Source organism: Marmota monax, unplaced genomic scaffold (genome assembly GCF_021218885.2).
Source record: "Marmota monax isolate L192 unplaced genomic scaffold, Marmota_monax_Labrador192_F-V1.1 WCK01_AAM20220418_F8-fsc00077, whole genome shotgun sequence".
NCBI lineage: Eukaryota > Metazoa > Chordata > Mammalia > Rodentia > Sciuridae > Marmota > Marmota monax.
Window position 1 is genome coordinate 1,705,095 of NW_026694610.1, and position 26,123 is coordinate 1,731,217.

Genomic DNA, 26,123 nt, shown 5'->3' on the forward strand with positions numbered 1-26,123 from the left:
TATAATCATATGGTTCATATTAAAATTGTCCCCAAATTTCTGTAGTTGTTCTTTTCAAATTCTTCAATTGGAATTTTTGAATTGCATGGGTGGTTTTAATATAGAGCACTCTCTTCTTGCTTTTTTTATAATGTTGACATTTGGGAGGGAGAGACAGAAGTTCTTTATCATGTACCTATTTCTGACTTTGTCTTTTTTCCCTACAATTAGATTTTTAGTAATAAATTTTTTAGACACTTATTACACAGTTGATGTGAACTTACAAATTTCTTCATTACATCTAGGTATGGTGGCACACACTTGTGATCCCAGTGACCTAGTATGAGGAGGAATATCTCAAGTTAAGGGCCAGCCTGGCCAATTTAGACCCTGTCTCAAAAGTTAAAAAAAAGAAAAAAGAAAGAAAGAAAAAGAAGATCCAGGAATGTAACTTGGTGGTAGAGCTCCCTTTGTTTAAAAAACAAAACAAAACAAAAAAACCCGCAACTCACGAATCTCTTCATTACAAAAATTCATTTTTCCCTTTTACTTTATTACAATGGTAATTTGAGCACCCTTTGTCCCCCAGGAACCATTCACCCAGTGGTGTTAGCTTTTTTCTTCCAATCTTTGAAAAGAGTTAGTCCTAACAGTATTCACTTAAATAATGCATAGTCTAGAGTTTTTGCTTCTGTCTTATTACTTTTCTCAGAGGTTAATTTAAATTAGTTTAGCATATTTAGACGTGTGGATATAATGATGAAAACTATATTTTATAAATCAGACACATTTTTGAAATACACAAGTTTTTTTTTCTCCTCATTTTTAGGACCATTGATCGTTCTGTTTTTAAGCCAATTGTTCAGATAGCAGTGATTGAAAATTCTGAATCATTGGACTGTCAGTTATTGGCTGTCACACATGCAGGTAGGTTTTTAAATTTTTGTATCTGCTATTGCTGTTAGTATGATGTTTTTTAGATTTGGAAATTTATGATTATAACTGTTTTCAAGTCATATTGATATTCATAAAATTAAGAATTTTTAAAAATAGAAGTTTCTTCTGATTCTGTCTATTCATTTTTTAGAAGTATAACCAGACCTGAAAGCTAAAGTTGTTCACACTTAGTCATAGCCTGAAGTGGAACACAGGCTTTCTTGGCTTGTTCTGAACACACTGAAATGTGTTGATTCATTTCTCAATTCTGAGTGATATTTTCTTAGAAATCTGTTTCAGCTGGTGGTCCAATTAATAATTCAAGATCAATGAGGAAAGTAATTTATGATTTTAACAGTTCTGTGTTTCTATATGGAATTGCTTTAATACACATGTACCTTAGTTTCTTTTATTTTCTGTTATTGATGCATAATTTTACCCCATCATCAGGTATCAGGTTATATTTCAGCACTTGTCCATTTAGACAGCCATTAGCACGGCCTAATACACTGACACTGGTTCACATTCGCTTACCTCCTGGATTCTCAGCATCTTCAACAGTGGAAAAGCCTTCAAAAGTACATAAAGCTCTTTATAGTAAAGGTACGTTCTGAAATACTATCAGATTTAAGATGACGTTCTTAAAAATTAAAATTATAAGACATTTTGAGACATTTGAAAATAACATTAATAAATTTTTCAGTAAAGTTTGGAATGCTTTAGGTTTTTTCCAGGAATCCTTTTTTTTATATTAATATTATATTTTAACCATTTTCAGTGGGTGTGTACATAAACACTGTAGGCTTTATGGTACTTTTTAGTCTTAATTTTAGCCTGTTATTGGGTTTGTGTATGAACTCAACTTGTCAAAATTAGTATTATACCCAGTGTAATAGACTCTCTGAATTCTCTTCTTTTAGACTCATCAGGAAAACATGAATAACTTTACTATTACTGTGCCTACTGTTACTAAACATCAAAACTTGGAACATTGGAACTTACTTTTTTCATTTTTGAAATTTCTAATGTATTTGTTTTTATTTTCTAATCATTCTAAGGCCTTTTCTATGCTTATTATACTGTCTATTCCAACATTTTACTGTTCAACATCCAGATGAAACTTTTCTTTGCAAATGGGAGTTTTTCAAATGTACACTATTAGGTATTATTATAACGTTTTTAGGCAATGGCTTTTATTGAGATATAATTCACGTACTATAAAATTCATTTTTTTTTTCCTTGTAGGGGCATTTTACCACTGAGCTACATTCCCAATCCTTTTTTTTTTTTTTTTCTTTTAATTTTGAGACAGGGTTTCACTAAGTCACTTAGGGCTTTGCTAAGTTGCTGAGGCTGGCCTTGAACTTATAATCCTTCTGCCTCCTGAGTTACTGGGATTATAGATGTGCACCACTGCACCTGGCAGAATTCATTCATTTTTAGTTTATTTAAGAATAGTACAAGGGGCAGAGGTTGTGGCTCAGTGGTAGAGCACTTGCCTAGCATGTGTGAGGCACTGGGTTCGATTCCCAGCAATGCATATAAATAAATGAACAAAATAAAAGATCATCAACATCTAAAAAAAAAAAAAACAACATTTTTAAAACAAACAAACAAAAAAAAAGAATAGTACAGCCATAACTACTCACTTGAGAACTTTTATCATCCCAGGAAAAATCCCATATCTATCAGTAGTTATTCCTAATTCCAGTTCCCCCTTTTAATAATTTGCCTGTTTTAGAAATTTCAGAGAAGTAGAATCATACAATATATGATTGACTTTGATTTTCACATAATACAGATTAATTCATGGTTTAGGATATATCAGTACATCTTTTATTGCTGAATAATATTTTATTGTGGCAATGTATCACTTTTTATTCATCAATTGGTGGCCATTTGTATTGTTGATAATTTCTGATTATTATGAATGTTGCTACTATAAATATGTACAAGTTTCCTTATCAACATATATTTTCATTTCTTATGTGTATGTATCTAGGGTTTGAATTGCCCAATCGTATGGTAATGTGTTTTACATTTAAGGAACCATGAGACTTTTTTCCAAAGCAAATAAACCATTTTACATTCTCACTTGTATGATGGTTCTGACTTAACCACAACCTTGCTGATACTTGTCTTCTTTTTATTTCTATCCTGTTGGATGCATCTATCTATTGTGATTACGATTTGTTTTTCCTGATGTCTGATAATGTTGAGCCATCTTTTCACATTTTTATTACCCATCTGTATGTCTCATTTGGAGAAATAACTATTCAGACTCTCTGCCTTTTTTTTTTTTTTTTTGATATGGGGATTGAACTCAGGAGCACCCGACCACTGAGCAACATCTCCAGCCCTATTTTGTATTTTATTTAGAGTCAGGGTCCTGCTAAGTTGCTTAGGGCCTCGATAAGTTTCTGGGGCTGGCTTTGAACTCTTGATCCTCCTGCCTCAGCCTCCCGAGCCACTGGGATTATAGGCTTGCACCATGTACCCAGCTCAAAGATTTTAAATTTTGATGAAGTCCCATTTATTTTTTTCTTCTTTTGTCATTATACTTATCATTATCTAAGAAGTTATTTCTTAATCTAGGGTCACAGAGATTTTCTCCTATTTTCTTCTCCATAGATTCACTCTTACATTGTGGTCTTTGATGTGTTTTGAGTTACTTTCTGTATGTCACATAAGGAAGGATTCATTTGTTTTGTGTGTGATGCTGGGGATTCTTTTGACTTTTCTCAATTTCTTGCATTTCCATATGAATTTTAGGAACACCTGTCAGTTTCTGTAAAAAAGGCAGTTGGGATTTTTTTTAAATATATATATATATATATATATATATATATATATATATTAGTAGTCCATGGATCTTTATTTTATTTATGATATGTGGTACTGAGAATCAAACTCAGTGCCTCAAACATGCTAATAAGCAAGCACTCTGCCACTGAGCCATAGCCCGGCAGGTGGGATTTTAATAGTTTCATCTATAGATCCATTTAGAACATGTTGCACAACCCCAGCCCCCCCCCCCGTGTTGCATCTTTATTATTATATGTTTTACTTTTCCAGTTATATACTTTACAAATTAATTGTGACCCCTCAGCTAAGTCTGTCCAGTGGATTCAAGACTGACAGCACAAAATCAGTATAAAAGGAGCAAATTAGCAGGAAAGTATGGAATTGAGCATAGGAGAGTATATTTTAAAATCAAACTGTAATATTATCTAGGTTTGCTGAGATACTGCTTTAAGAGCACATTTATCTCTGACATTGCACTAGCACATTCCTCTCTTATCTCTTATTCATGGTGTGTTTGAATTCACAGGTGCATAAATTATTTCATTGTGTGTTAAATACCATTGATTGGAGGCACATTTGTTAACCTCTTAAGTTTTTATAAAGTTAGTAATTCTGTTGATAAAACTACCAATTACAAACTATTTTACTTCAGAGATGTTATAACATGAAAAAAAGTAAATTTTTACCTGAAAGAAATACAGTATAAGATTGAGATTACTTAACAATTCTACCTGCTCTTCTTTTTTAATTTATTTTTTCATGGTTCTGAGGATTGAACCCAGGGGTACTCTCCCTACCACTGAGCCACGTCCCAGCCCTTTTTATTTTTTATTTTGAGACTCTCACTTTGTTGTTAAAGCTGACCTTGAACTTTGATCCTCCTTCCTCAGCCTCCCAAGTCACTGGGATTACAGGCATGTATCACTTTACCCACTCTTCCTACTTTCAAGGATTTTGTATTTGCTTACTTTGTAACTTGTTTGCTTATAAAGATTAACATATATTAATGTTAGTGATTGTTATTATTAAGATTATTGTGGATGCATTTTATTTGATATCATGAAAAAATTTTGTACATTAAACTTTCAGGTATTCTATTGATGGCAGCCTCAGAAAATGAGGATAATGACGTTTTATGGTGTGTCAACCATGATACATTTCCTTTCCAAAAGCCAATGATGGAAACCCAGGTAAGTTATCCAGTTATCCAGGGAATTCTAAAGAAACTACTTATTTGTATGTTTGTGTGTATATATATTTATATGAATGTGTGTGTGTGTGTGTATATATATATATATATATATAAATTGGTGTGTGTGTATGTGTGTTTCTTTTCCCCCTGTGTTTGATCTCTCAGGACACTACACATGTTAGTAAAGCTCTCTTAACATTGAGCCACACCCCTCCCTAACACATATATAATGAGTAAGTTAAGAATAATATAGTAAAGAACTTTATCTTCTGATTTGTTGTTATTTGCTTCTGATAATATTATCTGGTTAGAAATCATATTGAAAACAAATGTACCTAAAAATAAATGAATGTATCTTTTCTGAAATTATCTTTGTCCCATCTAAATGTGCTATATTTTTAGTTGTTTATATATTAACTATAAGGACATCCATTGGAATTATGATGTAAAGAGTTTTATCTTGGAAGTTTTGCCTAAATTTTAGATTTTTTAAGTTATAAACATTTTCAAATGCCAAATTAAACCTCATAAGAGAGAATTACCAACATTTTTTTCATTTTATTACCCCCCTTTTTTTTCTTCATATATACTAATGTTTAGCTGTGAACACAACCACATTTTCCATGAAGTTGATATAGTTATTCTGATTAAGGGGCCTCAGTAGTTCTACCTGGGCCATCCATCTTAGTCTCTTGTCCATAATGAGCTGAGGGGCTACCATCTCTCCTCCTCCTTTTGGTACCCTTTCCCCATTGACCAGCCCTATTTATCAAACCAGGTTAAAAATCCCATTTGGGTGTTAGGGGTTTAGCTCAGTGGTAGAGTGCTTGCCTAGCATGCACAAGGCACTGGTTTTAATCTCTAGCACCACAAAAAAATAAAAATTTTAAAAATTTAAAAACCCACTAGGGTGTGAATGTCTGATACTTTGCCTTTATGGCCATCTCTTCAGAGACTTCATTTTTAGCTGTCACTGGCTATTTCCTGGTAATTTTCAAATGTGATCGTTTTAATTTGTGAGGAGTGGGAAAATGTGTGTAAGTGGGAGAAGGAAATACCAGCTCTCAGGAATGAGAGTGTGGTTTGAATTAGCTCTACCAAGTTTCTCACCTGGTTCAAGGAACTTAGGTGGAAGGAGGATGTATAAGAATGTAACAAGTGCCTTCCCCTCCCTCTCTCTCTCTCTCTCTCTCTCTCTCTCTCTCTCTCTCTCTCTCTCTCTCTCTCTCTCTCTTTCTTTAAACTTTACTAAGCATCTACTATGAGCCTTGTCCTATAATAAAATTGAAGAATTTGGAACTCTGATATAAAACCTGTCCTGGTAGGGATGGGAGGATTAGGTTTGCATTCTCTCTTAACCGCCTCTAAGCTGTGCAGCATAGGACTTTCTATGTTTTTGGCAATTTATATTTATAATAATACCTACCTACCTATGGAACTATTATGGGATTAAATGAGTTCACATACATAAACCTCCCAAAACACCTGGCAGATAAGAAACACTCAATAATGTTAACTTTTTTTTTTTAAGAGGCAGGTATCATTTCATTTGTGTCATACAAGAGTTATTCTCAAACAAATGTGGACTTTTATTTAAAAAGAAAAAAACAACCATCAAATATAGTTTGTGAACTTTGATGAAATTTTTAAGTTTTGTAAAAACAATTATAAGAGATATTGGGTCTAGGCACCATGGCAAATGCCTATAATCCCAGTGACTTGGGAGGTTGAGGCAGGAGTATCACAAGTTCAATTCCAACCTCAGCAATTTAGCAACACCCTGTCTCAAAATAAAAAAGGGCTGGAGATGTGGCTCAGTGGTAGAGCACCACCAGATTCAATCCCCAGTACCAAAAAAGAAAAAAGAGAGGAAGAGACAGATTGGGATAATTAGAAATTTTGTATTGGCCGAGCATTGGATTATATTAGAAAATTTTTAACATGTGTAAATATTATAATGCCATCATAGCTATATAAGAGAACATTCTTATTTTGGGAAGCTGTATGTGAAAGAATTTAGGGGTGACATATGATGTCTATAACTTTCCAATGGTTCAATAAAAGAAAGAGATAACATAGGAAAAGATAGAGAAAGGAAATATGGCAAATTGGTAATAATCGTTGGAACTTTATACTGAGCATATGGACATTTCCTTTATTTCCAACATATTTGTATGCTTGAAATTTATTATAAATAATCTTACCTTAGAAAGCACAAATAGAACTTCAGAAGAGAACGGAATCTACACATCAGCAAAACTAAGCACTGAATCTACTAGTATAGATTAATCTATCCTGAAGATTTGGTAAAAGATAGTTTTTCTTTGGTTGTTGAGAGAATTATAATTCTAGTAAATAGAATTTACAGTTCATCTTAAGAAAACTTTGAATTTGTCCTTTAGTATGAAAAGATAATTTTATAAAAGATTGTTGATTAAAAGAATAGGAGAATAGAGAGTTAAATACATACTTTTGAGGACATTTTGTAGAGATTTTATTTTCAGAAGCTTTCAGTTTGTATAACTTAAATATGATTGTAAAAAGTGTATTTGTTTTACATAGATGACAACCCGTGTTGATGGTCATTCTTGGGCTCTTTCTGCAATAGATGAATTGAAAGTAGATAAAATAATTACACCTTTAAATAAGGATCATATCCCAATAACTGACTCTCCAGTTGTTGTACAGCAACACATATTACCTCCAAAGAAATTCGTTCTCCTCTCGGCACAGGTATGCACATACTCTCTGTGGTACAGACAAAAAAGAGAAATGATGTTTAATGTTTTTGTCAAATATTCTGAAGTAGTTACTTAGTGGAGTCATTTTCTTAAACACTTTGGAATGGTTATATTTTAAAGAATGTTTGTGAATACCATATATACCACCAAAAGAACTCTTAAAAAGTTGTACTTTCCTTTTTTTCCCTCCACATTTGTTATTGAAGCCTTATAGTTGTATATAATGGTGAGATTGTTACATATTCATACATGCAAATGATATAACAATATAATTTGGCCAATATCATTCAAACTAACAACCAAAAATATTTCTTATACTTGTCACCTAATTAAAAAACATTTTTTTGATATTTTTAACATTTGAATTAATGCATTGACAGAATTCAAGTGGTATAGCACAGGAAATATGTATAGTAAAATCCCCCTCGTACTCCAGTGCCCTTTCCTCCAAGTATCTGTGTTATTCATATCTATGTATACTTTCAGGGATTTATTACAAATATACAAACAATGCAAATGTATTTCTAAATACTTGGTAGCATATAATATAGACTGTCCTGTACCTTGCTTTTTATATTTCAAAAATATGACGTGGAAATCTTTCCAAATTAATATATATAAAATATTTTCTCATTGTTTTATATTTGAAAGTTATTTCTTTGTGTGGATATTCCATGTTTGACCAATCCCCTATTAGTGGATTATCTTTTGCCCTTAAAAGTAATGCTACATTTTTTGTATGCATATATAATTTTGTATATGTGTGAGTAAAGCAGTAGTGTTGTATATTCTTGGTCATAGAGGGTGTGTATTTATAGTTTCAATAGATATTAACAGATTTCCCTGTATATATTTGCTAATGGTATTTGAATGTCTATTTCCTCATAACCTCCCCCATTATATAATACCCTCTTATTAAGAGTAAGATTTTACTTTTTTTACATTTCTGTGAACACTCTGTTCCTACTCTGTAGTAGTGCCCCTGATCTGCATTTTCACTTTCTCAAGTTTCCATTGTCCCCTAATCAAATGCAATCTGAAAATTAGTAGAAAATTCCAGAAATAATTCACAAATTTTAAATTGCATGTTGTTCAGAATAGCGGGATAAAATTTTGTGCCTTCTGGCTTAAGTCCACATGAGATATGAATTATTCCTGTCTCTAGTGTATCCAGGTTATATACTGTCTTCATGTTAGTTACTGAGTAGGTATCTTTGTTATCAGATCAACTGTCATGGTTTCATATTGCTGGTATAGTCCACAGTTTCAGGCATCCACTGGGAGTCTTAGAATGTATCTAGTGAGGATAGGAGGGACTACTATTCTTATATTTCTATTGAGTTGCCCTTTTGAAATGTAAAAAAAAAAAAATGAAGATTATTGAAATTTATGAATCAGGGATGTATTTTTCCTGATTTGTCATTTGACTTTGTTCATTAAGATTTTTCCCTTAAAGACAAGTTTATAAATAATCAAAATGAAGATCTTCTAGAATTTATGTCATATTTAGCTTCCTTACTCTCAGATTTATAAAAGAATTCACATCTTGTTGCTTCTGTTTTTCTTCTAGTGTTAGTATGGTTTTATTTTATCCTTTAAATCTTTTATATATTTGTAATTTATCCTGGTATAAGACCTGAGTTTGGATCCAGCTTCATTTTTATCCAAATGGATATCCATAGTGCTAACATAATTAATGGATAATCTGTTTTTAATCCTCTGTTTTGGGGGGCAGCATGAGTGGGGCACTATATTTTTACCAATTTTTTCAATCTAGTTTAGGTTTGTAATTGAAATATAGATGATCTTTTTGACTAGTTTATTTTGTATTCTTGAAGTTATTTTGTTGTTGTTTCATTTGATTTAATAAGGTTAGCAGAGTCAGTTGCTACCAGCCAAGGTTGTTAAATCTGTTTACTCTTATTCTTCCTTTTTAAAATTTCTTAGGGTAGTCTTATGTTTCATAAACTAAGACCTGTAGATCAACTGAGGCACCTACTTGTGAGCAATGTGGGTGGAGATGGAGAAGAGATTGAAAGATTCTTTAAGTTACATCAGGTAATTATTGATATACTTTTTTAATGTGATGATTATAAATGTATAGGTATACTGACTTTTGATAGTAGAATAAGACTTTGTTCAGATTTTTATTCTCTGATTTTAATAATTTTTATTAAAGTGTACTCTTAAAGATTGTCTGATATTCAGGGCTGAGCATGGTGGTGCATGCTTGTAATTCCAGCGGCTGGGAAGGCTGAGACAGGAGGATCATGAATTCAGAGCCAGCCTTAGCAATTTAGAGAGGCACTAAGCAGTGATATCTTGTCTCTAAATGAAGTACAAAATGGGGCTGGGGATATGGCTCAGTGGTTGAATGCCCTTGAGTTCAATCCCTGGTATCCCCACACACACACAAAAAAGAAGAGTCTGATATTCATTCAGGTTAGATGATAATTAATCTTTATGAAAAACATGAGACAGTATGTTTATTGGCTGATATGTGCTTGAATGCACATGCATCCACACTATATGATCTGAGGAAGAAATTTGAAGGGATAATGTGGGGGCATTAGTATTTCAAAGCTACACCTAGAATTGATAAGGTTCAAACTGGTAGTGCTTAGTTTAAAATCAAGAACATCGGATCAAAATTAAATGTAGAGCTGGGCACAGTGGTGCATACCTGTAATCCCAGTGACTCAGGAGGCTGACAGGAATCCTAATCACAAGTTTGAGCTAGCCGTAGCAACTTAGCAAGGGCTTCAGCAACTTAGTAAGCCTCTGACATAAATGAAAAGGGTTAGGGATGTATCTCAATAGTAAAGCACCCTTGGCTTAAATGCCCAGTATCCGAAAAAAAATTAAGTATGTAGACCCTGCATACAAACCACCTATTGAAAACCTTAGCTCTGCTGGGCACAGTGGCACACGCCCATAATCCCAGAAGTTTGGGAGGCTGAGGCAGGAGAATCATGAGTTCAAAGCCAGCTTCAGCAAAAGTGAGGTGCTAAACAACTCAGTGAAACCCTGTCTCTAAATAACATACAAAATGGGGCTGGCAATGTGGCTCAGTGGTCGAGTATTCCTGAGTTCAATCCCAGGTACCCATAAAAAAAAAAACTTAGCTCCACCACTGTGATTAGATACTCGAATTGTCTAGGTTTCAATTTTTTTTAATGTAAAATATGCATTATTAAAATTATGTGGAATAAGGCCTAACATATGCCAAACTCTTAAAATAGTGCCTGGCACATGATGTGGACTTGATAAATGTGAACTCTTAGCTGGGTGCCATGGCACACACCTATAATCCCAGTGACTTGGGACACTGAGGCAGGAAAATCACAAGTTCCAGGCCAATCTTGGCAATTTAGCAAGACCCTGTCTCAAAAACTGAAAAAGGCCTGAGGATGTGACTCAATGGCAGTGCTCCCCTGGGTTTAATCCTCAGTATTAAAAAAAGGAAAGAAGAAAGAAAGAAAGTAAAAAGAGTAGTGTTTGCTTCTTTTTAAATACCAGCTGATTTCATTCAGTCAGCCATTATTTATGGATCACCTGCTTTGTGCGAAGGACAGATTGAAACAACAGATATAGCAATAAACAAAATTTGTTTAATATAGGGGTTTTGTTTTGTTTTGTTCCTACAGGAAGACCAGGCTTGTGCAACTTGCCTTATCCTTGCTTGCTCCACTGCTGCCTGTGATAGAGAAGTATCTGCTTGGGCTACACGAGCTTTCTTCAGGTATGTCAGGTTTTTTCCTACTGGGCCACTTTTTTAAATGGTCACTTTGCCAGTGTACTAGTTTAAGTCGTTGCCAGAGAGTTGAATGACTACATAGGGAAATTACTAAAATTCATTTTCAAAAGGGTAAAAATCTGGAAAGATTATCATGCTCATGGGATAGATTAGATTAATTTGTGCATTATTACTCTTGGTCTGAATTTTGTTCTCTAACTTTTTTTGTTTAGTCTTTTCACTGTTGTATCTCATTTACTCCCTCATCTTTTTTTACTTCCTTAGACACTACTAATTCTGCTTTATGTGTGTAATTGGTTCTGAATGGGGTTCTGAATCACATTAAGGAAACTAGGTATCAAAAGAGATTTTATTAGGCAGATGTTGTGGTGTTCGCCTGTTATCCCAGTAACTTGAGAATCTGAGGCAGGAGAATTGCAAGTTTGAGGCCAGCCTTAGTAACTTAGCAAGGCCCTAAGCCACTAAGCAAGACCCTGTATAAAAATAAAAATGAGTGGGATTTAACTCAGTGGTAGAGTGCCCCTGGGTTTAGTTCTGCAGTACCCACCCCCCCAAAAGGAGATTTTATTATTAACTTTTTTTTGAAGTAATGAGGATTGAACCCAGGGCCTCAGACATGCTAGGCAAGTGCTCTGTTACTGAGCTATACTCTATACTCCAGCCATCAAAGAGATTTAAAAAAAAAAAAATAGCCAAAATCTGTTAGGAAAATTACAGTGCCATTTGCTCAATAAGTAAACTCTGTGTGTTGCCAGTGATATATTAGAAGTTATCAGAGTCCCTGGTTTTATGTCAACATTTACTAAATCAGTTTTTATTATGTATCCTAGGAATATAATTCACTTGTCAGCACCATGCATTAAAGTCTTCAGCATTTATTTGGAAGCTAAGCAGGAGTAGGAACAATTCCAGCTTTTAAGATAGATAGATACATAGATACATAGATAGATAGATAGATAGATCGATCATTGAATAAATCAACCTCTGTTTTCATACAAATAGGTATGGAGGTGAAGCACAGATGAGATTTCCAGCTACTCTCCCCACTCCAAGTAATGTTGGTCCCATCTTGGGATCTCCTGTTTATTCTAGTGAGTATTAAACATTGAAATGAAACTTTATTATATAATAGTATGAATTTTAGAAACTATATTATTTTAATCAATAAAGCTTTTCATTGTTTTATTGCTACTGTATTATTGATAGATAAGTCTATAGTTTATGACTTGTTATGATGATATTAATGTTGAATCCTTAGTTTATTTTAGGAAGGAAAAGAAGATGCAACCAAATAGTACTTACAGATATCATTTGGTATTTATTGAATGGAAAAGAAATGAATGATTCAATAACAAGAAATTCATATGTCAGTGTTTTCCAAAATAGGAATTATTAAGAAGTTACTAGAAAATGAAATGAATAGTCCCTAATTTTCAAATATATCATAGGTGGTACCATTCTTTACTCATGCTTAACAAATAGCTTCTGGGCCTCATTTTGATTTATAAATATATTCTTTTTTAGGTTCTCCTGTTCCTAGTGGTAGTCCCTACCCAAATCTATCCTTTTTGGGAACACCATCTCAAGGTACCACTTTTCTTTTTTTGGATCACTTATTATTCTTCTTTTTGAAGAGCTAACGTGTTCTTAATTTTTATTGTGTAAAAGATTAACTTGTCCTATTCTCTTGGAAAAAAAATGTCATTTAATAGATGTCATTTTGTTGCTTGACATCTAAGCATTTATTGGCATTTGGCTCCTCAAATATTGTGCCTGGAAATATCCTTATTGGGTATTAGGATTTAAGTGGGCCCTGAAATTAGTATAAATAGTTTTGTTTCACTTCCAGTATTAGGAGCTATGATTGCAAGTTTTCTTTCCTTTTCATTCTGCATTTTCAACACTTGAATGTCTAACTGAGAGAATCCATCCAAGTCTTAGCAAGAAAAATCAAATTAAATATCTATCTATTTGATTATTTTTATAAATATCTCTACCTTTGTGTCCAGAGACGAAAAAACTTGGGTTATTGAGAATTCTGAATATTTAGGATTATTTTTCTAAGAGATTTGTTTTTATTTGTTAAGGTATACAGCCTCCTGCTATGTCAACTCCTGTGGGTGCCATGGGAAACCCAGCTGCTCAGGCCACAAGTATGAGTTGTATGACTGGCCCAGAGATTGTGTACTCTGGAAAACACAATGGTATTTGCATTTATTTTTCTCGGATAATGGGGTAAGTTTTCAAGGAATACTTAACTATTGCTCATTTGTCCTTTTGTTTTTTTCCTCATGATATAAGAAATCGAACCTTGAACCCAGGGGCATTCTACCACTGTCTTTTTGAGACAGTGCCTTGCTAAGTTTAAGTTGCCGAGGGTGGCCTTGAACTTGCAATCCTCCTGCTACAGCATCCCAAATAGCTGGCTGGGTATTTTTTCCTATTTTGAAGAGTGAAATATTTTTAAATAAATTTGTGACTTCATTTATTCCTATTAAATTTTACTTTAACTCATTTGTCCATTGGTAAAATTTCTATCTGTCTAAGCCTTTTTATTATATGTCTGTTAAGTACTGTGTTTTTATTTCTGTGTGTATTTAGTGTCAGAGTATATCTATATACATATTAATAGTATACATTACCAACCACCCCATAATTCAGTGACAAGTATCTAGATGTCAGCTGGGCAGTTCTGGGTTTGTTTGACTCACCCATGCAGGTACATTCATCTGTGAGAATAAAGAGAATTCTTTTTCTTGGCTAGACTCTCAAACATTCAGGGGCATGTCCAGAATATCCTCCACTGATATAGCTTGATTGTTCTCCATGAGGTCTCTCATCTTTCAGGAGGTTAGCCAAGGATTATTCACTTGTTTGTAGCAGGGTCCTTGAGAAAGAGTAGAAGTTGCCAAGGCTCCTGATGCCTAGGCTTAGAACCAGCCTATTCCCAGGGCCAGAGGGAAGTCTCAAGGCAAACCCAGATTTAGAAAGTGGGAAGCAGACTACAGTTCCTTAGAGAAGAGGTATTAAAATCATACTTTGTATGGAATAGAAATAGGGTGAGAATTTCCACTGTTTTTGTGATCAGTCTATCATATCATCTAATTAGCTATCAAGTCTAGTATATAGTTTTCAGATTTGTAATGTATGTTTTCATTCATCTCATTTGCTTTATAATTTTTTTAAAATTATAAATTCCCTATTTATAAGTTGTTACCCAGAGCCTTTTGATTTCTCTGCAGAAGAATTTCATCTGAAATCATGGGCGTATTTGGTTTGAAAATTTCCCGTTTTCCATTTTTCTAGATCACTTAGTAAATGTTAAATATTATTGTTTTAGGCTGGGGATGTGGCTCAAGCGGTAGCGCGCTTGCCTGGCATGCGTGCGCCCTGGGTTCGATCTTCAGCACCACATACAAACAAAGATGTTGTGTCCGCCAAAAACTAAAAAATAAATATTAAAAAAATTCTCTCTCTCTCTCTTTCTCTCTCTTAAAAAAAAGATATTAAATGATATTTAAAAAAAATATATTATTGTTTTAAAAACAATAAAGCCATTACATTACCACAAAAAGAAATTTACTACATATTATAATTTTTCTTATTTGTAAAGAATACAATCATTAAAACATTTTTTTCTCCTCTTTTTTTTTTTTTTTTTGTTGTTGTTGGTTATACGTAACAGCAAGAATGCATTTCAATTCATTGTACACAAATAGAACACAACATTTCGATGCTCTGGTTGTACACAATGTAGAGTCATACCATTTGTGCAGTCATATCTTACCTAAGGTAATGATGTCCTAAAACATTTTTTTGTTTCAGAAATATCTGGGATGCTAGCTTGGTTGTGGAAAGGGTATTCAAGAGTGGCAACAGAGAGATCATGGCAGTAAGTGTATACACTATCATCCTGCTCTTTGTATATAACCATTTGGTAGCAATAAAGAACTGTTAAATTGTTTCACGTTGCTTGATGTTGTAAATAAATTATTCTTTTCTGTAGATTTTTGTGTTCATGTTCAATAAATCATCCACCCTTGATTGAAATCTCAGCTTCTTCATTTATAAACTGTCTGATCATGGGTAAATTTCTTAATGTTTCAAAGCCCTGTGCCTCACTGTAAAATGAGACTAATAATATATCTCCCTTATAAGGTTGTTGTAAGGAGTAAATAGAATCAGTGCTATTATTTAAAATCTGTCTGAATTTATTATTTTATGCTTTGGCTTATATGTACAATACCTCCAAGGACCCAGTACTAATTTTCATGCATGAAATACATCCCAGAGTGTTTTAAGGGAACAATTGGTAAAATTTTGTATTTTCACAGATTTGGGTAGGAAAATTTCTTTTAAAGAATCTGAAATATGCAGATTTTTTTTTTTTCTTTTTAAAACAGAAAGGTACCAAATGTCTTTTTAATGTGATATTCTTTTTTTAAAATATTTTTTAGTTGACGATGGATTTTTTTTTACTTTATTTGTTTATATAAATATATGGTGCTGAGGATCAAACCCAAGGCCTCACACATGCCAGGCAGGCACTCTACCACTTAGCCAGGACCCCAGTCCTGTGATATTCTTTTAAGTATTTATTGTTTAGTTGTAGTTGAACATAATGCCTTTATTTCATTTATTTATTTACATGTGGTGCTGATTGATCGAACCCAGGGCCTCGCACATGCTAGATGAGCGCCCTACCGCTGAGCCACAACTGTGTGATATTCTTTTAAAGCCCACATTTCTGAGAAAATAATGCATTTATCTCATGTACACGAAGTTTAATAACAGGCAAAATTATTGTAAAGTGATAAAAGTAAGAGAGGATACCTTGGAGGTGGGATGACAAAGAGCCAGAAAAGAACAGTAGGAAACATTTTGGGTATTGGAAATGTTCTGTACTGTGATCTGGATGACAACCACAAAATATAAAAAGTAATCAAGATATTTACTTAATGTTTGTGTTTTACTGAACATAAATTATACATCAGTCTTAACAGAACAGGAGATGAGAGATAATAGTGTCCTTCATTGCACTATATTCTGGTCATCAAGAAGTGAATTGAGGGCTGGGGATAGGCTCAATTGGTAGAGTGCTTGCCTTGCGTGCACAAGGGCCTGGGTTCAATTCCCAGCATAACAAGAAGTGAAATGATATAAGAAAGAGCTGTACTATTTACAAAAATAGGATGCCTCAAAATTAAAATTATATATACATTTATAGCTATACAGAATTTATACTTTTTATGAGTACACCTTTTTCCAGTATTTAACTTTTGAAAATTCTTTGGTTTTACAGATTGAAAGTAGTGTTCCCTGCCAACTTCTGGAGTCAGTACTACAAGAACTGAAAGGTTTGCAGGAATTTCTAGACAGAAATTCCCAATTCGCAGGAGGACCATTAGGAAATCCAAAGTAAGAAAAAGAAATAGGGTTTATTTATTTCTTTACTTTTTTCTTTTCATTGTATTTTGTTGTTTTTGAGATATAATTCATCTACCATAAAAGTTATACTTTTAAAGCATATAGTTCAGTAGTTTTTTAGTGTATTCACAAGGTTATGCAATCATCACCACTATTCAATCCAGAACACTCATCATTCCATAATGAAACTCTGTGTCATTTACAATCATTCCCCATTTCTTTCTCCCCATGATTGGCAACCACTAATCTACTTTCTTTCACAATGAACCTTCCTATTCTTAATATATTATGAAAATGGAATATGCTTTATGACCCTCCATATCTGGCTTTTTTCCCTTTTGTATAATGATAAGAAAGTATCCATTCATTTCTGTTTTCTTGGGTATTTTTATATAAGTGAATATTAAGGTTTGTTAAATTCCTTTCCTGCATTTTATAGATAACATCATGTAATTTTTTCTGACCTTTAATAATAGAATTATATTAAAACGTACTAATTTCAACCAACCCTATCATGTGTGCAACATTAGTTTCATTCAATATGGAAATTCTTTGTAGCAGTAACTTGAGATCTAGTTTACATAAAATTCACTAATTTTGAGGTTCAGATCAGTAACTTTTCCTCAGTGTACAGAAGTGTGTAACCATCACTACCACAATACAGTTTTAGAACATTTCTTTTTTTTGTTTTGTTTTGTTTTTGTACCTGGGGTTAAACCCATAGTTGCTTTACAACTGAGCCACATTCCCAGTCCTTTTTATTTTTTGTTTGAGATAGGGTCTCTGAATTGTTTAGGGCCTCCATAAATTGCTGAGGCTGTCCTAGAACATGTGATCCTCTTGCTGCCCCCTCCCAAGTTGCTGGGATTATAGATATAGGTGATGACCACCACATTTGGCCAGTTTTAGAACATTTCCATCTCTGAGATGATAGCTTCTGTTTGTTTGCAGTTATTCCATGTTCCACTCTCCAGCCCCAGTTACCAGTCTACTCCATCTATATGGATCTATTTGGATCTATTTATTCTCAACATTTCATAGGAATGAAATCATACACTGTGCAGTTTTGGAGACTGGCTCCTTTAACTTTGGATTTTTTTTTGTAGCTTGTGGGATTTTTTGTTGCTTGATTGGTTGGTTGGTTGGTACTGGGGATTACACCCAAAGATGCTCTACCACTGAGATATATCCCCAGTTCTTTCTTATTTTGAAACAGGTTCTTACTGAGTTGCCCAAGCTGGCCTCAGCCTCCCAAGTTGCTGCAGGCAGGTGCCATCTTGCCTAGCACTTAACATATTTTTGAGGCTCATGTCCTATGTTTTGTTCTATTCTCTTTGGAGAGTAAGATCGACTTTCCTGGATCTAGCCTCAATTTTTTCTCTTATATCATTTCCTTCCTTTCTCTTCTCTCTTTCTTTATCTTTCTCTTTGATCTTTTCCCCTCGAGATTAGGAAAATTTCTAGTTGATATTTTTTCAATCATTTAATTGATTTAATCTCAGTCATTTTAAGAAGCATCTGTTCAGTCTATGATAAATTTTCTTCCTGGTCATCAATTTTTAATTTTATGAACTCTTTCTCATTTGAGAACTTTTCCATTTTTGTGGAAACCAGTGCTTGTGATGGTTGTACAATTCCATAGGTACATTTTAAATTGTTGATTGTATGGTATCTAAGTTACATATGAAAAGAGTTGCAATGTACACACAGACACATTCTGTAATTTCTGTTTCAGTACTACTGCCAAAGTGCAGCAGAGGCTGATGGGATTCATGCGTCCTGAAAATGGAAATACTCAGCAAATGCAACAGGAGCTACAGAGGAAGTTTCATGGTAAATTATGCTTCTGATCAATTACATATACATGACCTCACTAAAGGGTTTTATTACTTGAATAGTAAATGGTGAACTTCTCTTAGTAAGATCTAGTTTATCTGATAACACAATGTTATTCATTCAAGAATCAGTGTGATTGGGAAAACAGAACAATATGGAAATTCTTTGTTTCCATAACTCTTTTAGCCCACAAATATTTTTGGGAGGAGGGGGTACTAGGGATTGAACTCAGGGCTATTCAACCACTGAGCCACATCCCCAGCCCCATTTTGTATTTTATTTAGAGATAAGATCTCACTGAGTTGCTAGCACCTCACTTTTGCTGAGGCTGGCTTTGAACTCACAATCTGCCCACCTTAGCCTTTCAAGTTGCTGGGATTACAGGTGTGTGCCATCGCTCCCATCTAGCCCACAAATTTTTGTTCTTTCCTCCAGTAGTAAACATGATACACACTTTTGTCTTATGATTTTGTGATTGTCTTATATATCACTGTATATTTATACACACAGAGATGTATGAGTGTGTGTGTGTATGTGTATGTAAATATATATATATATATAGTATATAGTATATATATAAATGTTGGTGTATATATATTATATATATATAAAAAACAAAATTTACTATTTTAACTTTTTTGACAGTATTAGGGATTGAACCCCAGGGCTTTGCACATACTAGGCAAATGTTCTATCACTGAACTATACCCCCAGGTTTTTTTATTTTGAAACAAGAGTCTCACTAAGTTGTCCCGGCTGGTCTTGAAACTTGAGATCTTCCTGGCTCAGCCTCTCGAATATCTGGGATTGTAGGCATGCACCTCCACATCTGACCCATTTTAACTATTTTGAAGTGGCATTCACTATATTCACATTGTAGTACAGCAATCACCAACATCCATCTCTTGAATTTTTTTTATCTTTCTAAAGTGAAATCCTTTACCTATGAAACAATAATTTCCTATTTTTCTCCTATGTCTAGACAACAGCAGCCACCATTGTAGTTTTTATTTCTGTGAATTTGACTACTCATAAGCACTTTATATAAATAGATTAATATAGTAATTTTTATGTTATTACTGGCTTTGTCACTTAGAGTACTGTATTTAAGATTCATCCATGTTGTAGCATATGTCAGAATTTTCTCTTTTTAAATCTGAATAATACTCTGTTATATTACACACCACATTTTGTTTTGTTTATCTGTTCATTGGGAGTGGGCAGTGGGCTGTTTCCACCTTTTGTGAACATGAATATACAAATACAAATTTAAGTTCCCTTTTTAGTTTATTTTGTATATACCTAGAAGTAGAATTGCTGGATCATATGGTAATTATATTTTTAATTTTTGTTTATTTGTTTGTTTAGAGACAGGGCCTCATTCTAGACTGGTTTCATCTTATGAGCTTCAGCAATCTTCCATCCTCAGCCTTTTAAGTAGCTGGGACTACTGTTATGCACCATTATGTCATTGTAGTGGATATGAAGTGATATACCTTTGTAGTTAGTGATACTTTTTTTTTTTTTTTAAATGGGGGTCTCACTATGTTGCTGAGGCTAGCCTTGTACTTGTAATCCTTTTGCCTCATCCTCCCAAGTAGCTGGGATTACGACCACACCCAACTAGTAATATATCTTTTCATAGAACTAAAAACATGAATGAAGTATTTGATTATGCTTTTTGTGTATTATTACTAATAATAAGAAAGAGCAAAAAGAACTGAGAAGTTCTTATAATTATTCATTATTTCAGGTATGAGTTGGAATAATAAATGTTTCCAGAAATTTTCCCTGCCCTCAATTTTTTTTTCAGTTCCTTTGCCTTCTATTGGTATTGTTATTGCCTTCTATTGTTTCTGGCTGATAGAACTTTCTTAATTAAGACCCAGCCATTTATTTTGGTCCCAGCTTATTTTCTTCCCTTCCTTCTGGACCTAGATTTCTATCCACTATTTTGTAAACTTTTTCGGAACTGCTCATGATACTTCATTAGGATGTTAAGCTTATTATCAAGCATTGATGAGGATTTGTACAAATAGAGCATTTGAATTGCTGGTAGTTTATACTTTGACCACACTGAAAAGCAATTTGGTCAGATCTAGTGAAAGCTGAAAATTCATACTCTTAGAGCTCACAGTCTTACTTCTAGGTATACATCCTAGACTAGATTTGATCAAACATTCTTCCCCCACAGTAAGATATACATATTATATTGACTCAGTTTTTTTTTTTCGTTTTGTTTTGTTTTTTTGTACCAGGAGTTGAATCTAGGGTGCTTAACCACTGAGCCACCATATCGCCTTTGAACTTAGGATCTTCCTGCCTCGCCCTTCCTAGCTACTGGGATGTAGTGTGATGTTTATGATTTGTTCCTCCCCCAGTACTGAGGATCAAACCCAGGACATCACACATGCTTAGCAAACACTCTACCACTGAGCTACAACCTTAGCCCAATGCAGATATTTAAAATCATACACATATATATATAACTGAAACAAAATTTCCTAAAACAACTCTACCTGTTTCATACTCTAATTTTTTTCCTTTTTCATTTTATTCTATATTCTATTTCCTATTAAGGGATGAGGGGGTATTATGATGGACTGAACTGATTTCATGATCCACCAACATGTATATCCAGGGTTGAGAAACTTGGTCCTGGAGAAACATGATTGTGCTTTCCAGGAAACCTTCATTAAGAATTTTTATCAGGGGCTGGGGATGTGGCTCAAGCGGTAGCGCGCTCGCCTGGCATGCGTGCGGCCCGGGTTCGATCCTCAGCACCACATACAAACAAAGATGTTGTGTCCGCCGAAAACTGAAAAATAAACATTAAAAAATTCTCTCTTTAAAAAAAAAAAAAAAAGAATTTTTATCATATTCATTTAGTAGCAAAACACGGGAAGCAATCTAAATGTCCTTCAGGTGCAAAAATGGGCCAAATTGGGGTAGCTGAAACACTCTGATAAAATAAATATAGTTGGATTTGTCAACTGCGAACATATAACTGCGTTGAGAAAGTATTGGTCTGATTGTTAAAAACAGAGCAACACTTTTATTTTTCATATGTACATATACACAGATGCACATATCTAAAGCAAAAAGATACAAATGTAAATACAGCCAGATGTGGTGGCACATGTCTGTAATCCTAGCGACTTGGAAGGCTTAGGCAGGAGGATTGCTTGCAAGTTTGAAGCCAGCCTCCGCAATTTAGTGAGGTTCTAAGCAACTTAGCAAGATCCGTCTCAAAATGAAAAATAAAAAGGGATGGGGATGTGGCTCAATGTTTAGGCACCCCTAGGTACACCACTGTACCAAAAAAACCCCCTAAATACAGCAGCTGATGTTCAGTTACCTTTGATGGGGACAGAGAGGATAATGGGAATTTGAGAAATTCAACCTTAACTATAGTTTTACTTAAAATAAACAGCTTAATCTTTGTCATTTTATAAAACTCCAATAGTTATATTTTCTCATTAGAGGCTCAGCTGAGTGAAAAGGTTTCACTTCAGGCAATTCAGCAGTTGGTTCGAAAATCATACCAGGCCCTGGCTTTATGGAAACTTCTTTGTGAACATCAGTTTACTGTCATTGTAGGAGAACTTCAGAAGGTAAGGTTTGTGGGATTTTTGTTTAAAAATCATAGTATTAATACCAAGTTTGTTTCTTTTGCATAAGTTTTAATCTTACACTTGGGTTTGGGAAGCATTAGGTTATTATAAAGCTAGAATGTTATTATAAAGCTAGAATGATTGCAGGTAAATGTAATAACTTGAGAGAACCATTTTGTCAAGCTACAAGTTTTTCAGTATATGAGAACTTTCTATCTGGGATACAAATGAAGACTTAAGTTTACCAAAAACATATTTTTTATGATAATAAGTTTTAATCTTTATTTGGGCTACATATTCCTCTTCCCACCTTCAAAGAAATCCAGTTGGTTTACTCATTGAATTTTATTGTTGTTTCTTGTAAATCTCTTTCAATCTAGAGTAAGTCTTAGCTTCTTTTTAGTCGGGAGGGATATTTTTTTTACTTGCTATTGTAACCTTGGAAATCAGATCATCAGTCCTATAGAATGTCCAGCATTCTGACTGTTTCTTTTTACTATCCTTAGAGTGAACTTGTATCCCCTACATTTTCTGTAAAATGAAAGTTAGTTAGGGCTGGGGTTTTGGCTCAGTGGTATAGTGCTCACCTAGCATGTGTGAGGCCCTCGGTTTGATCCTCAGCACCTCATAAACATGAATAAATAAGGTATTGTGTCCATCTACAGCTAAAAAGTGTTTAAAGAAAAGTATATTTAGGCTTGATTAGGTTCAGGTTCATTTATTTGATGAAGAACAGAATTTTTCATAGGTGGTGATTTGTTCATCAGACTAACAAGACCCCAAAATTTTGATTGTCCTACTTTTTAGTGCAACTAAGATTGATTGCTGAATTCAAGTGGTAAGTTCAGTTCTACCATTGTAAAGTTTTCCATGAGATTTTAATCAGGCTTTTGTCATCCATTGATACTCATTGCCTGATTTGGTTATTTCATCTGTGAATACAAAATCATAATTTTCTAAACTGATTCCTTCCACAGTTAAAAAAAAAAACTTTTCCTTGTTTTTTAGGACTGTTTTGTTACCCTGAATGCCTAATTCTTGACTTTTAATTACAATTTTTCAAAGTTAGATGGTGACCCATAATTTTACATATATGACTGCACATATGGTACAGCACTACATCATGTACAACCAGAGAAATGAGAAGTTGTGCTGCAGTTTTGTACAGTGAATCAAAATGCATTCTGCTGTCATATATACTTAATTAAAATTAATTAAAATTTTTTTTTTTTTAAAGAAAGCTAGAAGATGACCCCAGTTCCTTTTACTAGTGTCCAGTGAATAGTTTTTGGTGTTTGGTTTTAGTTTTCTTATAAGCACATACATTTTTTCCTTATTAAAAATTCAATCTATAATGTTTATGAAAACTACTTTCTTTTTAATGCCACGTAGAATAATATTTTTAAGTTTTGTTAGGTGGTAAACATAATATAGGTAGTTTTTTTTTAAAAAAAAACATTTAATTTTTAGTTGTATGTAGACACAGTAACTTTATTTTATTTTTATACGGTGCCGAGGATCAAACCCAGTGGCTCACGCATGCTAGGGGAGCACTCTACCACTAAGCCACAACCCCAGCCCAAGTTTTTTGGCTTATTATGTGCCATCATCTTCAAAGCTTGCTTTCTTGCATCACCAACTATGTGCTCAAGGAAAGCATATTAAATATTTGTGCAAAAATAGAGTGCAGTTTGGATATTTTGTTGATATTTGTGCTTAGAAAAAGGAAATAATCAAATCACAAAACAGTATTTTACTATAATATAATCACCTTCATGCTTTTGAATTTCATTTTAACAAGCAAAGCTATTCAAAATATAGAACAAATTTTAATGTTAAAAGGCCTCAAATAACAAAATTTTTTAACATTATTTAGGAAAAATAAGGTATAAACTGAGATTGTTTTAAATGTTCTTTACTGTTATAACTGAAGTCAGTTGACCTGGCCATAATTTTAGCTCTACCTGGACTTTTCTTTCCCCATTTGTAAGTAAAAGGTTTGAAACTACACCCACTATGGGTTCTTTTCCAATTCTACATTATTTTATGCATGTTTACAATAATTTGTTGCTGTAGCATATTTTCTTTTTTTTTTTTCTTCCTAGTTTTGGGAATAAAATCCAGGTCCTTACATGTCCTAGGAAATAGCTCTACCACTGAACTATACCTGCAACCCTGTTTTCTCTTTTGAATTAGAGTCTGCTAGTGTTTAAGTTATTGAAAACATTTCACTGTGTGGAAATATAATATTTCTATAATTTGATAGAAAGGATTCTTCTCTTATCCTCCTAGGAATTTCAAGAGCAGCTGAAGATCACCACTTTTAAAGATCTGGTAATCAGGGACAAAGAACTCACAGGGGCATTAATTTCTTCTCTTATCAACTGCTACATCAGAGATAATGCTGCTGTTGATGGCATTAGTTTACATTTACAGGACATCTGCCCACTTCTGTATAGCACTGATGATGCAGTTTGTTCTAAGGTATGATGCTTCAGTTTCTTACAGTAAGTTTCATGGTACGATGAAAAGCACACCAAATTGAGAGGAACTGTTTTGTTTTACTTAATGTGATCTCCAAGAGATCTCTTAGTTGTTTTGGCCTCAGAATCCTCAGCTATCTAAGAAAGGGGTTGGATTTCATGCTTTCTTTAATTGGGTATGCTCCTTTAAGTTTGTCATAAAAGAATATTTGATATTATTTTTAGGTCTTGTTAAAAAAGAAAAGGCTTGGGCTGGGGTTGTGGTGCAGTGGTACAGCACTCCCCTAGCATGCATGAGGCACTGGGTTTGATCCTCAGCACCACATAAAAATAAAATAAAGATACTGTGTCCACCTAAAACTAAATATGTATCTTTTTTTTTTTTTTTTTAAGAAAAAGCTTAGAAATTAAGGAAAAACACTGAATTTAGAAATTAGGGAATCCGTGTCTCTCCTTAGAAATTAAGGAAAATCACTAAAACTTTAAGTAAATCTATTATGAATTAGAGTTAATGGAACAATTTTTATTGATCCTTTCCTACAGGTTGAAAAAATAAATAAATCAGTGTCCCATGGACTGCCTGCTGACCAATAATGTATTGACTAGGCAAGAGAATTACCTGACAAAACTGTCTTGATTAACATATTTGTGAGAGGAATTAAGAATAGCTAGGATAATTTTGATCAAAAACTTTTCTGCCTAAAATTAAGAAGAAGTAAGTTTGTAGAGTTGTTTTTATTTTTAATGGTGGTAAACCACATATAAATTTAGACATAGACTTAAATTTTATGTTGACAGCATCATCCCCCTGATTTTATATTATTTTAAAGTTTTTATCATCTCTTCTAGGCAAATGAGCTTCTCCAGCGTTCCCGACAAGTTCAAAGTAAGTCTGAAAAGGAAAGAATGTTAAGGGAATCATTAAAGGAATATCAAAAAATCAGCAATCAAGTGGATCTTTCCAACGTCTGCACTCAGTATAGACAAGGTAAGAAATAAAATGTTCATCTTACCTTTTACTCATCTCAGAGGATATATGACAGTATGTGAATAAAGTAAGATGATGATGAAATGCCTCTTCCCAGAGGCAAATCTTTCTTCATTGTCAGTGGCCTAAGTGATAACATGAAATATGTAACTTTTCTTTTCTAGGGCTTGATCCCAGGACCTTGTATTTGCTAGGCCAGGGCTCTACCACTGAGGTATACCCTCAGCCTGAAATTTGTAACTTTTTAACGTTGGAGTTTTAGTTCTTGTCCAGTTAACTATTAGTAATATTTATTTTTAAAATGCTTAAAATTTCTTTACTAATTTTCAAAATAAAGTATGCCTCCTTTATTTGAAATTACTTTA

At 33.7% G+C, this 26,123-nt stretch overlaps 1 protein-coding gene across 1 annotated transcript in view; it reads left to right on the forward strand.

Moving 5' to 3' along the window:
* Nucleotides 1-26,123, forward strand: part of Nup155 (nucleoporin 155) — a 61,271-nt gene that overhangs the window by 15,295 nt on the left and 19,853 nt on the right. The window contains exons 10-24 of the mRNA XM_046422330.2: nt 809-906; nt 1,366-1,518; nt 4,810-4,910; nt 7,475-7,645; nt 9,601-9,711; nt 11,301-11,395; nt 12,413-12,501; nt 12,935-12,997; nt 13,498-13,645; nt 15,236-15,302; nt 16,713-16,828; nt 18,573-18,670; nt 22,157-22,287; nt 24,580-24,771; nt 25,620-25,758. Coding sequence (XP_046278286.1) covers nt 809-906; nt 1,366-1,518; nt 4,810-4,910; nt 7,475-7,645; nt 9,601-9,711; nt 11,301-11,395; nt 12,413-12,501; nt 12,935-12,997; nt 13,498-13,645; nt 15,236-15,302; nt 16,713-16,828; nt 18,573-18,670; nt 22,157-22,287; nt 24,580-24,771; nt 25,620-25,758 — 1,772 coding nt within the window. The remainder of the gene's footprint in view (nt 1-808; nt 907-1,365; nt 1,519-4,809; nt 4,911-7,474; nt 7,646-9,600; nt 9,712-11,300; nt 11,396-12,412; nt 12,502-12,934; nt 12,998-13,497; nt 13,646-15,235; nt 15,303-16,712; nt 16,829-18,572; nt 18,671-22,156; nt 22,288-24,579; nt 24,772-25,619; nt 25,759-26,123) is intronic.